This window comes from Triturus cristatus, chromosome 4_1 (genome assembly GCF_964204655.1).
Source record: "Triturus cristatus chromosome 4_1, aTriCri1.1, whole genome shotgun sequence".
Taxonomy (NCBI): domain Eukaryota; kingdom Metazoa; phylum Chordata; class Amphibia; order Caudata; family Salamandridae; genus Triturus; species Triturus cristatus.
The window spans coordinates 1,043,435,198-1,043,448,605 of record NC_140585.1 but is presented as its reverse complement, the minus strand read 5'-3'; the positions used below and the strand labels follow the sequence as shown (position 1 = coordinate 1,043,448,605).

The following is a 13,408-nucleotide window of genomic DNA, read 5'->3' as shown; positions in this document are numbered from 1 at the left end:
TGAGAAAATATTGCATTTTACAGCTAGATAGTTTAAATAAATATTATAAACTTCCTTTGTTTCTCTTGTTTATCTCAAAGTGGACAAGTACGAGTGAGAGAGTGAAAGGGTGTGTTCTGCTCCTGTGATCCCTGAGAGGATCAAGAGTGTTGTATTCTGGGGTTCCAACTCACTTGTTTCTCTGGAAAGGTTAGGAGGGCAAATGAGGCAGTATAGCTAGTCAGACTTGGGCTCATAGATACTGATGTGGTGTGGTGACTCGGTCCCTACATGCCTAATGTTCTATGGCCCCTTGCATAGTTCTGTTACTGAGCAGAATACCTGCAACACTCTTAATGTTAGTGTGCATTTTTACCATTGATGTAACCCATTTTAGCTGACTAGATGGTAGCCATAACTAGCTGGTGACATTTAATGCAAGATACAGGACTAGATAAAAGTTATACTTGGATTTCAGCTTTACATCGCTACACGTGCTTCGGAGATGAGCTTTGATGGGCAGTGATCTGCTTCATTGATTTTGGCAAAGAAAAATAAAATCTAAAAATTGTCCAGCAGCAGGTACATTATACTAGTGGGCCAGTATGCTAATGGTAAAATGAACAGCAAAGCAAGCAAAGAAGTGATGTCAGGAGGATTGGGTAACTCCGCTCAAATGTTAGTCTCCCAATAGGAGAATATTAGATGCCGAAAGAGCATAAGACGTAAAGAGGTTGGCAAGTTGTTAGCCCCTGACTGTCTCAAGGAAATGAAGTAGGGCTGTCCAAGACCTAAACAAGGAGAAGATGTGGAATTAGACACTTGTGGCCCTATTCACAAACATAAATCTCCAAGCAGAGCGCTGCGCAAATGGTTTTCTTGATTTCCAGGTTAAAGTATCAGCCTCGAAGTTGGATTTAGGAATCTCTTGATAATGGAAAAAAGTGTTTTTGTTCATAATTGATAATGGGTCTCATGGCAAACAAATATTTATATCAATATACAAATCTTAGTTTCAGTAAGTGGAATCCTGATGTTGTTTTTAATACATTTAACTCAGTCTCCTTGTATTTTATAGATGCCATAGTCTAACATATCTCAGTCTACGATACTGCGAGAACGTAACAGATTCTGGGATTGAACTCCTAGGAAACATGGACTCTTTAATATCAATTGATCTCTCTGGGACCAGTATATCCGACCAGGTAACAAAACATCGAAGTTGATGATCACTGTGGTTCACTCTGCAATTCTGTATTCTAACCAATGAGCTATTTCCTTGTTTTATTTATTTTAATGTGAAGCAATCATCTCTAATCATTGAGGTGTAAGGCCACTATGCGTTGACATTTTTAATACAGGCATCGTTTGGGGTTTCTGAATGAGTATGTTGGTTTAAGTTACGCAGAAGAGGGGTTCAGGCAAGGCAACAGTAAATCATCCCGCTGTTACTTACCGGCACTGATTCATAGTCCACAGACCTCGGTCCCTGCGTCGCCTCTCAAGTCTGACACTTCGCTTTCAGGGTTCGAGTACACCCTGACTCCGGTTCTCATTGTGTTGCGCATTTTTGCCTAATTTCTGTGCCTAATTTACTTTATTGCGCCTGCCTAATTTGTATGCTTATTTTACTTTATTGTGCCTGCTGCTGTGTTTTTCTCGCTAGTTTCCTCTTTGTACCTGGTGCCCCTCCTCTGTTTTTTTTCCGCTGTCGCCAACCCGAGACTCCTCCCCCTACTGCCCCGCTCCCAGCTGCACGTCCCTCCCCTGCATAATGGCGGCCGCTGCGGGGGAGCGCAGGTGAGTCCACAGACCTCGGTCCTAGGAGCTCACTCTCCCCGGCAGCTCCGCTGTGCCCTGCGTCGCCTCTCAAGCCTGACATTCCACTATCAGGGTTCGAGTTCACCCACTCCGGTTCTCGCTGTGTTGGGTATTTTTTCCTAATTTCTGTACATAATTTACTTTATTGTGCCTCCCTAATTTGTGTGCTTATTTTACTTTATTGTGCCTGCCGCTGTGTTTTTCTCGCTAGTTTCCTCTTTGTTCCTGGTGCCCCCCCTCTGTTTTTTTCCCACTGCCGCCGACCCGTGACTCCTCCCCCTACCGCCCCGCCTCCCAGCTGCACGTCCCTCCCCTTCATAATAGCGGCTGCTGCGCGGTCGCGCCGCTGGCGCACCAAAGGCGTGCCTAAGGCAAGCCCGTCTGCGAACCGACCGCGACCAGCGCCAGGACCCCTGGTCCTCCCAGAACCCACTGCTACGACCCAACCACCCTCCATGCACTCAACCCTGGAAGACACGCCGACTGCGCAAGATCCTTGCCCATCACCACCCACGGGCAGTTTTCGTGCAGACCCTGCTGCAGATCCTTCACCATCAACAAAGCTCCCATGACCGCCGAAGGCATGCCAGATGCAACCACCACCCATACCCTGACATGCATCCTTCTCAACGTGCACTTCCTACACTGACATGCCATAGAGATCTGGGACCTGATCAACAACCTCTCTCCTGACGTCGAATTCTTCAAAGAAACCTGGACAAACCCCATCTCTGGCCCGACATCGCCACTGCCATCCCCGATGGCTACAAGATCCAGAGAAAAGACCGACCACACCGCCCAGGAGGTGGACTCGCCATAGCACACAAGACCCCCCTCCGACTCTCCACATCCAGCAGAAGCGACCCCCACTCCAACACAGAACACCTCCACTTCCAGATCCAGACTAGCCCCAGGACCACGCTACGCGGCACCCTCATCTACGGACCGCCTGGATCCTGCACTCATCACGCAACCACCATCGCCGAACTTGCCGCACCCTACGCCATCACCTCTATGGACTACATTCTACTCGGAGACCTGAATTTCCACCTCGACAACGGCAACGACCCCGACTCGACCACTCTCCTCGACAACCTTGGACTGAAGCAGCTCGTCAACACGCCCACCCACAGAGCGGGCCACACCCTCAACCCCATCTTCGCAGGAGGGACTAACATCCACTTCAGTCACACTATCCAACCCCCCTGGACCGACCACCACTGCATCCATTTCACGTTCTACACCACCACCGCACCCAAGCCCACCCCACGCTCGCTACGAAGGAACTGGAGCAAGGTCACAGAGGAACTCAACAGCACCCTCCTCCAAGAACCCCCCCAAGCGCCATGACCGACACCAACCCTGCAGCCAAAGAACTTCACCGCTGGATCTCCCACTGCGCCAACAAGCTCGCACCACTCCAGCCTTCCGCCAAACAACGCCCTCTAAAAGCCGTCTGGTTCACCGCAGAACTTCAAGAAGCCAGACGATCCTGCAGACGCCTGGAGAAAATCTGGCGAAACCTGAGAACCACGGAATTGCGGAACACCACAAGAGCGCCCTGAAGGATTACCACCAGCCCATAAGAGACACCAAACGGACCTTCATAAGAGACAAAGTCCAGACCAACGTATCCAACGTCAAGGAACTGTTTAACATCATACAGCAGTTCGCCAAACCCAACTGCGAATCCACGGATGTCACACCCACCCAGGTCCACGGATGTCACACCCACCCAGGAACTCTGCGACAAGCTCAGCTCCTACTTCCATCTGAAGATCAAGGCCCTCTACGACAACTTCAGCGAACCTACAACGAACACCACCCCCCTGACCCACCGCCGCCGACAAACCTACCATCCCATCCTGGGACCATGCGACCATCGAATTCATCACCACGACCATGAAGAAAACCCACTTAGGTGCCCCAACGGACGTCTGCCTACCGCACATATTCCACAGAGCCGCTGCTGCCATCGCACCCGATCTAGTTTGAACCATCAACGCCTCCCTCAGGTCAGGCATCTGCCCAGATGAATGGAAACGGGCAGAGGTAAAACTCCTCCTCAAGAAACCAACGGCCGACCCCACAGACCTAAAAAACTACTGGCCCATCTCTCTCCACCCCTTTGCGGCCAAAGTCACCGAGAGAATCGTAAACACCCAGCTGACCGCCTTCATAGAAGAGAACTCTATCCTGGATGCCTCTCAGTCTGGATTCCGCAGCAACCACAGCACCGAGACCGCCCTACTCGCAGCCACTGATGACATCCGCATGCTACTGGACCAGGGACACACCGCGACCCTCATCCTTCTTGACCACTCCGCAACTTTCGACACCTTCTCACATCGCACGCTCGCTGCCAGACTGCACGATGCGGGAATACTAGGAGTCGTCCTCGACTGGATCCGATCCCTCCTCTCCGACAGGACCCAGAGGATCCGACTCCCACCCTTCCTCTCCAAACCCACGGAAATCAGCTGCGGTGTACCTCAGGGATCATCTCTCAGCCCCACGCTCTTCAATATCTACATGGCCCCCCTCGCCGCCATTGTCCGACAGCATGGACTCAACATCGTATCCTACGCCGACGACACCCAACTCATCCTCTCGCTCACAAAGAATCCCGAAGACACCAGACTCTGCTTCCAGGAAGGAATGAAGAACGTGGCCGCCTGGATGAAGGACAGCTGCCTGAAGTTAAACTCAGAGAAAACGGAGATCCTCATCCTCGGACCTCTCACCACCGCCTGGCACAACACCTGGTGTCCACTCGCTCTCGGGAGCCCACCCACCCCTACAGACCACGCTCGGAACCTCAGCATCATCTTGGACTCCTCACTCTCTATGAACCGCCAGATCAACGCTGTCGCCTCCACCAGCTTCAACTGCCTCTGCAAGATCTTCAAATAGATCCTCCCCGACTGCAGAAGAACCATCACCCACGCACACATAACCAGCAGACTGAACTACGGAAACTCCCTCTACGCCGGAATCAACAAAACACTTCTACGCAGACTACAAACCATCCAGAACGCCGCTGCTAGACTCGTCCTCTGGAGTCCGCGTCATGAGCACATGACCCAACACATACGAGGCCTCCACTGGCTCCCCGTCGAAAAGAGGGTCACCTTCAAACTCCTCACCCACGCCTACAAATCCCTCAACAACATTGGACCCAATTACCTCAACGAGCGACTGTCCTTCCACGTACCCAAGAGGAACCTCTGCTCCGCCGACCTCGCCCTGACAGTGGTTCCCCGCATCCGCAGAAAGAGAACCGGCGGGAGAGCTTTCTCTTACATCCCAGCGAAACCTGGAATGAGCTCCCCGTGAACATCAGACGCTCCCCCACCCTGCACACGTTCAGGAAGGACTTCAAGACCTGGCTCTTCGACTGACCCGGAGCCGCCGCTCCCCTCTTCCCCCCTGCCAGCGCCTTGAAACCCTCACGGGTGAGTAGCGCCCTATATAAACCCCCTGATTGATTGATTGATTGATTGATAGTGTTCCTCCTCAAGTACACATTTTTGTAGGTAAGGTTTGTTGAAGGAAAGATTTGAAGTAGAGATGGTGGTGTTGGCTGATATCTAAAGATCTGCAGTGTAAAAGTGACAAAGTAGGGGCAAAAACATGTGTAGATGGGGCACAAAGCACATTTTTCTCTTGGATGGCAGTGCCCATGTTTGTGTAGCGCCGAATTTAGCATTCTGATGGGTTATTTTAAGTTGGAAACTTGAAGGAATTCATGGAACATAGTAAGCCTTTTTCCAGTCCATGTTTCTCGCATAGTTGCTAAATTTAAGATTGAATTGTGACCGCACAAAACTCACACTGAGCAAAGCAACTAACTTAACATTGTGGTATCCAGTGTGCGGCTTGGAAGCCTCAGCAGCCCGCAGGAAGATCCGGATGATCATGCAGCTCATAAAGGTTCCCTCGGTAACATCTGTGCTCCATTAGTGGAAGAAGGCACATGCCCACAGTAGTAGTGAGCAGGGATGGATACACAACATTTTCAGCAGTTTAGAGCTCTTAAAAGAACCTCGATGACTTCTGTTTCAAAAACAACTTTCAAAAGGTTGAACTTGGCCGATGTGACCCACTTCTAGATTGCTAGGAGCCACACCAACTCACCTACTTGTGTCATAAGCACTCATGTAGACTGAATAGAAACGATCAGAACCTGGACTCTCAAATTGTACAGAAACCCACTTAATGCATTCCCGTTTATCGCTTCAGAAGACAGGAGTCACTGTGGTGCCCACTGTGTACTGTTTCCTTAAATGGGGCAGGGGAAAGTCGGGAATCTTCCAATAATCCCTGGTAGGGGCGCCTACAAGCTGCATTGGATGGCTGCATATTTACCGGCCTAGCTGGAAGGGTCTATTTAGTCCGTGGAATTTTGTACAACACAAGTGAACTCATGTTGCGCAGCTAAACCACAAATGTTTACACTGCATTGCTGCAATGCTAACATCCAGACTTTATCTCCTTTCTACGTTTGCTTGTTGGCTCAACAAGAGCAAAAAAATCATATAATCATTGTTGAATCTGGAGGGGCTTTGGTGATATAGTATTGAGGCACTGTAAGGCCTTGTACATCGGAATATCGAACCATAGGTTTCTTGTGGGCTGCCTATTTTGTTGAATTGTGCCATTGCGATGTCACATTCAGTAGAATACCAGGCATGGTTTCCTTGTTGTTGGGTGTCTATCCTGTTGTATTGTGGCACTCTGCTACCTTCTGAAGTGGAATATCGATCATGGTATTGTTGTTGGATACCTGCCCTATTGCTAGTGCTACCACCATGCTAGTGGTATCTTCTGTGGCCTATCAGTCATAACAGTCCTAGCCCAGTCATTCGAAAGGCACTACAGTGTCATACTCATGGCAATCCTGTTGAGCTGTAACGCTCTCACACCTTCTTCAATAGACTATCAAGCATGGGTTCTTTGTTGCTGTATACCTGTCCTATTATGAAGTGCCACCTTAGTGCCTTTTAGATGCATTATGAAGCATGTATTTCTTGTTGTTGGATCTCTGTTCCCTTGTTTTTTGGCACTGCACACCTTCTTCAGTGGAATGGCAACGTGGGTTACTTCTTGTTGAATGCCAGTTCTGTTGTTTTGTGGCGCCGCAGTGCTTTCTTCAGTAGAATATCAAGCATTGATTCCTTGTTGTGGTGTGTATCCTGTGTGGCATTGAGCTGACCTTTCCAGTAGAATATCACGCATGGGTTTCTTTTTTTTTTTTTTTTTTTTTTTTTTTTAAAATTTTATTGAACAATAATTCGGTTACAAGCACGGGCCTACAACCACCAGGGCCGGCCGCTAGGTACAGAATGAAATATACATTTATCAAGGCTGCAGTCAAGTCCCGGGGCGCAGCCCCGTAGTGGCTCCGGATAGTTCTAAAGGAACAGGAGACTTAAGTCCAACAGACACAAAAACTAAAAGAAAAACAAAAGGCGAGGCATAAGGGCAAACCGTGCGGGTCAGGCTTCCTCCGGGGAACTCCAGTGCAGACCATTAAGCAGCCGGCAAAAGGAAGGAGTACCGGGAGGCTGGGGACTGGGGGGGGGGGTCAAGGGAGATGAACGTCCATATGTAGTTATTCCAAAAGGTGCCAGGAACCATCAAGGGTCAGGGGGACATGGCGATATCGGTGTCCACCAGGGGGGGCGTACAGATACCCCCGCGATACGCATTCCATTGCCCCCAGATTCTACCCCATGCCCCCGGCTTACCACGGGCCACATACACAGTCTTCTCCCTGAACATACACCAGTCCATATTCTCCTTCCATACTGACACGGTGGGCGGCCGTTGGGCGCCCCAAAGCTGCGCTATATCTCTCTTGGCAATCATGTTCCCCAGGGCCGCCCACCGAGTCTGAGCCGCGCTGCAATCATTGGGCTCCCACACATTCAGGACACAGCGACGCACCTCCGGCAGCAGCACAACCCCAGTGACCTGTCCCATAACCGTATGGACCCGGCGCCAGTAGTCCGCCACCTCGCGGCACTCCCACAGGATATGGAGAAAGGTGGCGCTGAGCCCACAACCCCGCCTACAGAGCCCGTCGTCGGAAAATCCCATCGAGACCAAGCGAGGACCCGTCACATACACCCGGTGAAGAATCTTGAGCTGTACCAACCGGAGACGGGCTGGAATGGCGACCTCCTTGGGGGACGACAGTGCAGACTGCCAGTCCTCGTCGTCCAATTCCACCCCATCCCCCGTCCAAGCCTCCCGGAGGCGCACAAAGAGGTCAGCCCGATGATTAATCAGTTTTTTATAAGTTAAAGAAATAGTACTGTCAGGGACATGTCCATCAAGTATGCGGTCCTCGAGGGGCGAGGAAACCGGGATCTTGGTCCCCTCCCCAAAGACCGAGAGCAGGGCGTGTCGAACCTGGGCATAGCGGAAGAACTCCCTGTCCGTAAGCTCGTATTCGGCCTGGAGCGCCGCGAAAGTCTTAACCGTGCCCTTATGCCACAGGTCTCCCACTTTGCTGATACCAATCGTATCCCACTGGTCAAACCCCTTCGTAGTCCAGAGGCTGCCCAGGCGGTCGGAGGCAAACAAAGGAGTAGCACATGTTAGTCGCTCACTCCAGCCCGTGGCCGCAGTGGCAGCCCTCCAGGTCCGCACCGCAATCTTAGTAGGACCCGTAAGGGTCCGGCCAGCCGAGCGGGAGTAAAGTGCCCTGTTATAGTTCCCGCCGGGAAGCAGGAACTTGTCCATCTCATACGCCGGATTCAAGCCAGGCGCATACGTGGCATGGTTAATGGCCGATAGCTGCGAGGCCCAATAGTACCTGCGAATGTCAGGAAGCGCGATGCCCCCGTCGTACCAGGGGAGAGTAAGCTTAGCAAGAGCAATACGCGCCCGCCCGTCCCACACCAGTCTCCTCTGCAGGCTCTCCACCTCCCGAAAGTAGGCCACTGGGATAACGTCGAAGGAGTTCTGGAGTGCATAGAGGAACCTGGGAAGGGACATCATTTTGAACAGCGCGGCCCGACCCAGCGGGGACAGGGGCAGCCTGCACCACCGGGCCGTGTCCTCTCGCAATCGCCGGAGTGGACGCAGGAGATTCTGCTCATAGCGAGCCACCGGGTCCAGCGAAACGTATATCCCCAGGTACTTAAAGCCGCTCAGAGATATTTGGATCGGAAGCCGAGGCGGCAGGAGAGGAGGACCACCAGAGATAGGATAGACACAGGATTTAGACCAATTGATCGTGAGACCCGAATTGTTCCCAAAGGAAGTCAGAACGTCAAAGAGGACGTTGAGCGACTGCCGCGGTGAGGTGAGATACAGGAGAATATCGTCCGCATACAGCGAGACCCGATCTTCGAAGCCCGGGGCCCACCGGATCCCTCTAAGCGAGGGCTCCCAGCGGAGCCAAGCAGCGAGTGGCTCCAGGGCGAGAGCAAAGAGCAAAGGGGACAACGGGCACCCCTGCCTCGTGCCCCTGCCGAGGGCAAAGGGCCGAGAGACCCGCCCATTCACCACCACCTGAGCCATGGGTCCCGTGTAAAGAAGCTTCACCCAGCCAATAAATCCTTCCCCAAAGCCAAATTTAGCCAAGACAGCCCAGAGGAATGGCCACTCGATGGTGTCAAAAGCCATCGTGGCATCCAAAGAAACCAGCACGGCCGGTTCGGAGAGGAGCTCCGCCCTGGCCAGGGCGCCGTGAAGACGCCGCAAGTTAAGAGCGGTGTTGCGGTGCGGGATGAAGCCGCATTGGTCCGGATGAATAAGATCGCACACGACGCTCAACAAACGATTGGCAAGGACTTTCGCCAGGATTTTAGGCTCTGCATTTAGCAGTGAAATAGGCCGGTAAGAAGTACAGCGGTCTCGCGGCTTGCCCTCCTTGGGGATCACGACTATCGTGGCCAAACGCTGGTCAGCCGGAAGGGAACCCGCCGCAAGAGACTCACGGAACATGCGACTGAGGAAGGGCGCAAGCTTATCAGGGCGCAATTTATATAGCTCAATGGGCAGACCGTTGGGACCCATAGCCTTGCCCGAGCGAAGGGAGCGGATCGCGGTCGCTATTTCATCTGCCGACAAGGGGGCGTCCAGCCGCTCACGGTCCTCAACGGACAGGCCGGGCAAGGCAATATCCCTCAGTAGAAGGCGAGAGTCGTCCTCATCTCTGTCAGTCACTGGGGAGTACACAGCCCGGAGGTGGTCGGCGAAACATTCCACAATCTCATCCGGCTCAGTCACACACACACCATCCGCAGCACGCAACTCCGGGACCACACGATTCACTCTCTCCTTTTTGTCCAGCCACGCAATCAACTTTCCCGCCTTGTCCCCGGCGTCGTACAGTCGACCCTGCTGCTCCCTATACATAGTTTTGGCCGCGTCAGTGACCAGGGACCTATATTCAAACTGTTTCAGGCTAAGGGCATGGAGCCCGTCCGGAGTGACATTCGCCTCCAAGGCCGACTCCAGCCCCGAGATGTCAGTCTCCAGCCTCACCACTGCCTCACTCTTGACCTTCTTAGCCACCACTATCTGGGAGAGGGCGTGTCCGCGGATCACGGTTTTAAAGGCTTCCCACAGGGACACTGCAGACGACACCGACCCCTCGTTATCAAGGAAGTATTGGTCCATAGCCTTAACCAGGCTGTCGCGAGTCGTAGGGTCTCGCAGGTACCATGGGTTAATGGGAGCGATCCGCCCTGCAGACCGCGACCCGGTGTCAAAAAGAAGCCACAGCGGAGAATGGTCGGAGATACCCCGCGCCAGGTGCCTGACCTCTCTAATCCGACCAGTCTGCGCCGCGGGCATAAGGAAGTAGTCTAACCTAGAGAGACTCCCATGCGCCCCCGAGTGAAAGGTGAACTGACATTGGGTCGGATGCATTAATCTCCAGCTATCCACCAGGCCGAAGGTCTCCAACATCCCACCCAGCCATGCCTGGGCAGCGGGGAGGGTCCTTGGTGGGTGACGATCCAGTTCACCCGAAACCACAGAATTAAAGTCCCCGCCCATGAGCAGGAGGCTGTCCGGAAAGTCAAGCAGCATTCGACCCAAGTCAGTGAAGGTGGAGTTCTGGAGGCCCGGGGGGACGTAGACTGAAACCAGGGTAAGGGGCTGCCCCTCCCACCTCCCAATCAAACACACATAGCGCCCTCTGTCATCCGAGACTATCTTAGTGATCTCCACCGGAAGGGAGGTTCGCAGGAGAATGCCCACCCCCCTGGAACCAGTTGTGAAACCAGAATGGGCTACGAGGCGATATCCCCCCCTGTTCATTGCATGACAAACATTACCAACCAGATGCGTCTCCTGGAGAAACACCACATCAGGAGTCAAACGACGCAAATATTGCAGCACTACACCCCGCTTGATACGGTCCCCCAACCCATTGACGTTCCATGACATAAGCCTCAACCCGTCCCCCCCCATCCCCTCCAATAGATCAAGGGTCCCCCAGCCTGCAGCACAGTTCCCAGATGTGGACAAAAATCAATACCTCGCCCTGTAAACAAAAAACACACAACAAAACAACCCCTCCTCCCCCCCAACCCCACCCCAAGTCCAACTCCCCCCACCCTGCAACCCTGCGGGCCAAAAAACCCCCCCAACTTGCAGTGTGCCTGTCGCCCCACTAACCCCATTCTACGAAAAGACCCCGGAGGAGGAAAGGGACCCGTCCCCGCCCGCCCCCCTCACAGGTCCTGGTGAAACACAATATACAAAAGAAGTAAGACCCAACTGAACAGTGCAAAACGGCAAAATCAAGGACCAAAAGTCATTCTAAAGGGGACCCGTCACCTGCGGTGCCCGCAGAGGGTCCGGGACGGCCACCTCCGTCCGGCAGCGAGTCCAGCCAGTCACTTGCGGCCACAGGAGAGTCAAAAAAGGCTGTCCGATCCCCATGTTCCACTCGGAGTTTTGCAGGGTAGAGCATCGAATACTTTAGGCCCAGCTCGCGGAGACGACGCTTCACCCCTTGGAATCCCATCCGCTGTTTCTGGACCAGTTGCGTGAAGTCCGGGTAAAAATTGATGGTCGAGTTCTCGTGACGAACCGGGCCGTGGGTCCGTGAGGCCTGCAGAATAGCGTCGCGGTCCCTGTAGTGGAATAGTTTGGCCACGATAGGCCTCGGGGGGGCCCCCGGCCGTGGCCGACCGCCCGGAACTCGATGGGCCCGCTCCACGGCAAAGAACTTACTTAGGCCAGCCGGGGACAACTGTTGCAGGATAAGTTCCTCGACCACGAGGTCAACCGGGCGGCCGTCGGAGGACTCCGGTACACCTATGACGCGGATGTTGTTGCGTCGGGCCCGTCCCTCGAAGTCCTCAAGCCGCCGGGCCATATGATCGTTGACCACCCTGATGTCTCCAAGCGCGGCCCGCAGATCCGACACCTCCGCACCGAGGGTGGAGGTCCGTGTATCGAGGGCCTGGACCCTCTCGTTAGTTTTGGAGAGGTCGGCCCGGATCAGGGTGACATCAATCGCGACGGTGTCGATCTTACGGGCCAGGGCCTCGTATTGCGTGGCGATGGTTTCCCTGATGCCAGCAATGGCGCCCATAATGTCCTGCAGGGAAAGTTCCGTAGAGACGTTCGTGCCTCCCCCTGCAGCGTCCGGGGGGAGGCCAGCAGCGCCAGGGGACCCTCTGCCCTGGGTGTAGCGGTCCATGTTGTTGCTCTGGACCGCTCCCCCGCGGAGGGAGGCCTTGGTCTTGCGCCCCTCGGGACCCCCTTTGCCCCCCATGTGAACACGGTCACTCAAGGGGACCTCCAATCAAGAGGTGTAAGGGCACCAGCAAGAAGACCTCAAAATGTCGGTATAGGGGGTCCGAGGCGATAGGCACTCTAGTGGCAGGTGGAGGAAAACCTCGTGCAGAGGCCCAGGAAACACCTCGTCACCCCGAGCGCACCCGCCAGCTGGTCTCCTGAAGTCCAAAACCGAAACCGAAAGTGGTGGATCGGCAACTGGCACCGCGCTGAAGCCGCTGTTGTTCAATTGCAGCCCGGCCCCACGGGTCACCTTCACCCCGGTCACCTCCGTCGGGTGGGTCCCAAAAGTTCCGACGACGACAACTCAGGATTCCCAGGTCCGAGTTGATTTTTGAAAAGAGATATGTGCTCAGCTGGTCTTCATCTCCCAGATTCCATAAACCACATCAGGATATTCTCAGGATAAATTCCGAGGAGCAGAAAGGGTCCGGGGAGCCCTGTGCTCACGCGACCATCTTGGATGCGCGCTAGGCTCCTCCAGGCATGGGTTTCTTGTTGGGTGGTTATCTATCACACTGTGGCCTCAAATGCTATTGATAGATGCGGTACACTGTTCACATCCCACCGGTTCCTCTTCCTGATCTTGTAGTCTCTTGGCTTCTCGACCATCACTGTTAGTTGTATTCTTAGAGTTGGAGGCCATGGATACCTCAGCTAGTGCAATACTTAATTTGTGTGTCCATGTTCCTCTCACATAAAGGTTTCCAGCCTTTCTCACTCATATGTTTACCTTCCAATCAGCATAGTACTGTACACAGAGTATAGACGTTATTTGTTTTTGCAAGATAAATTAATTCTGTTACAAGCACCTGTCATTTTTCTGATTTCACAG

At 53.4% G+C, this 13,408-nt stretch overlaps 1 protein-coding gene across 1 annotated transcript in view; it reads left to right on the top strand.

Moving 5' to 3' along the window:
- The window catches only part of FBXL13 (F-box and leucine rich repeat protein 13), a 1,209,524-nt gene that overhangs the window by 907,002 nt on the left and 289,114 nt on the right, over positions 1–13,408 (top strand). Inside the window, exon 17 of the mRNA XM_085654020.1 lies at positions 1,058–1,184. Coding sequence (XP_085510146.1) covers positions 1,058–1,184 — 127 coding nt within the window. The remainder of the gene's footprint in view (positions 1–1,057; positions 1,185–13,408) is intronic.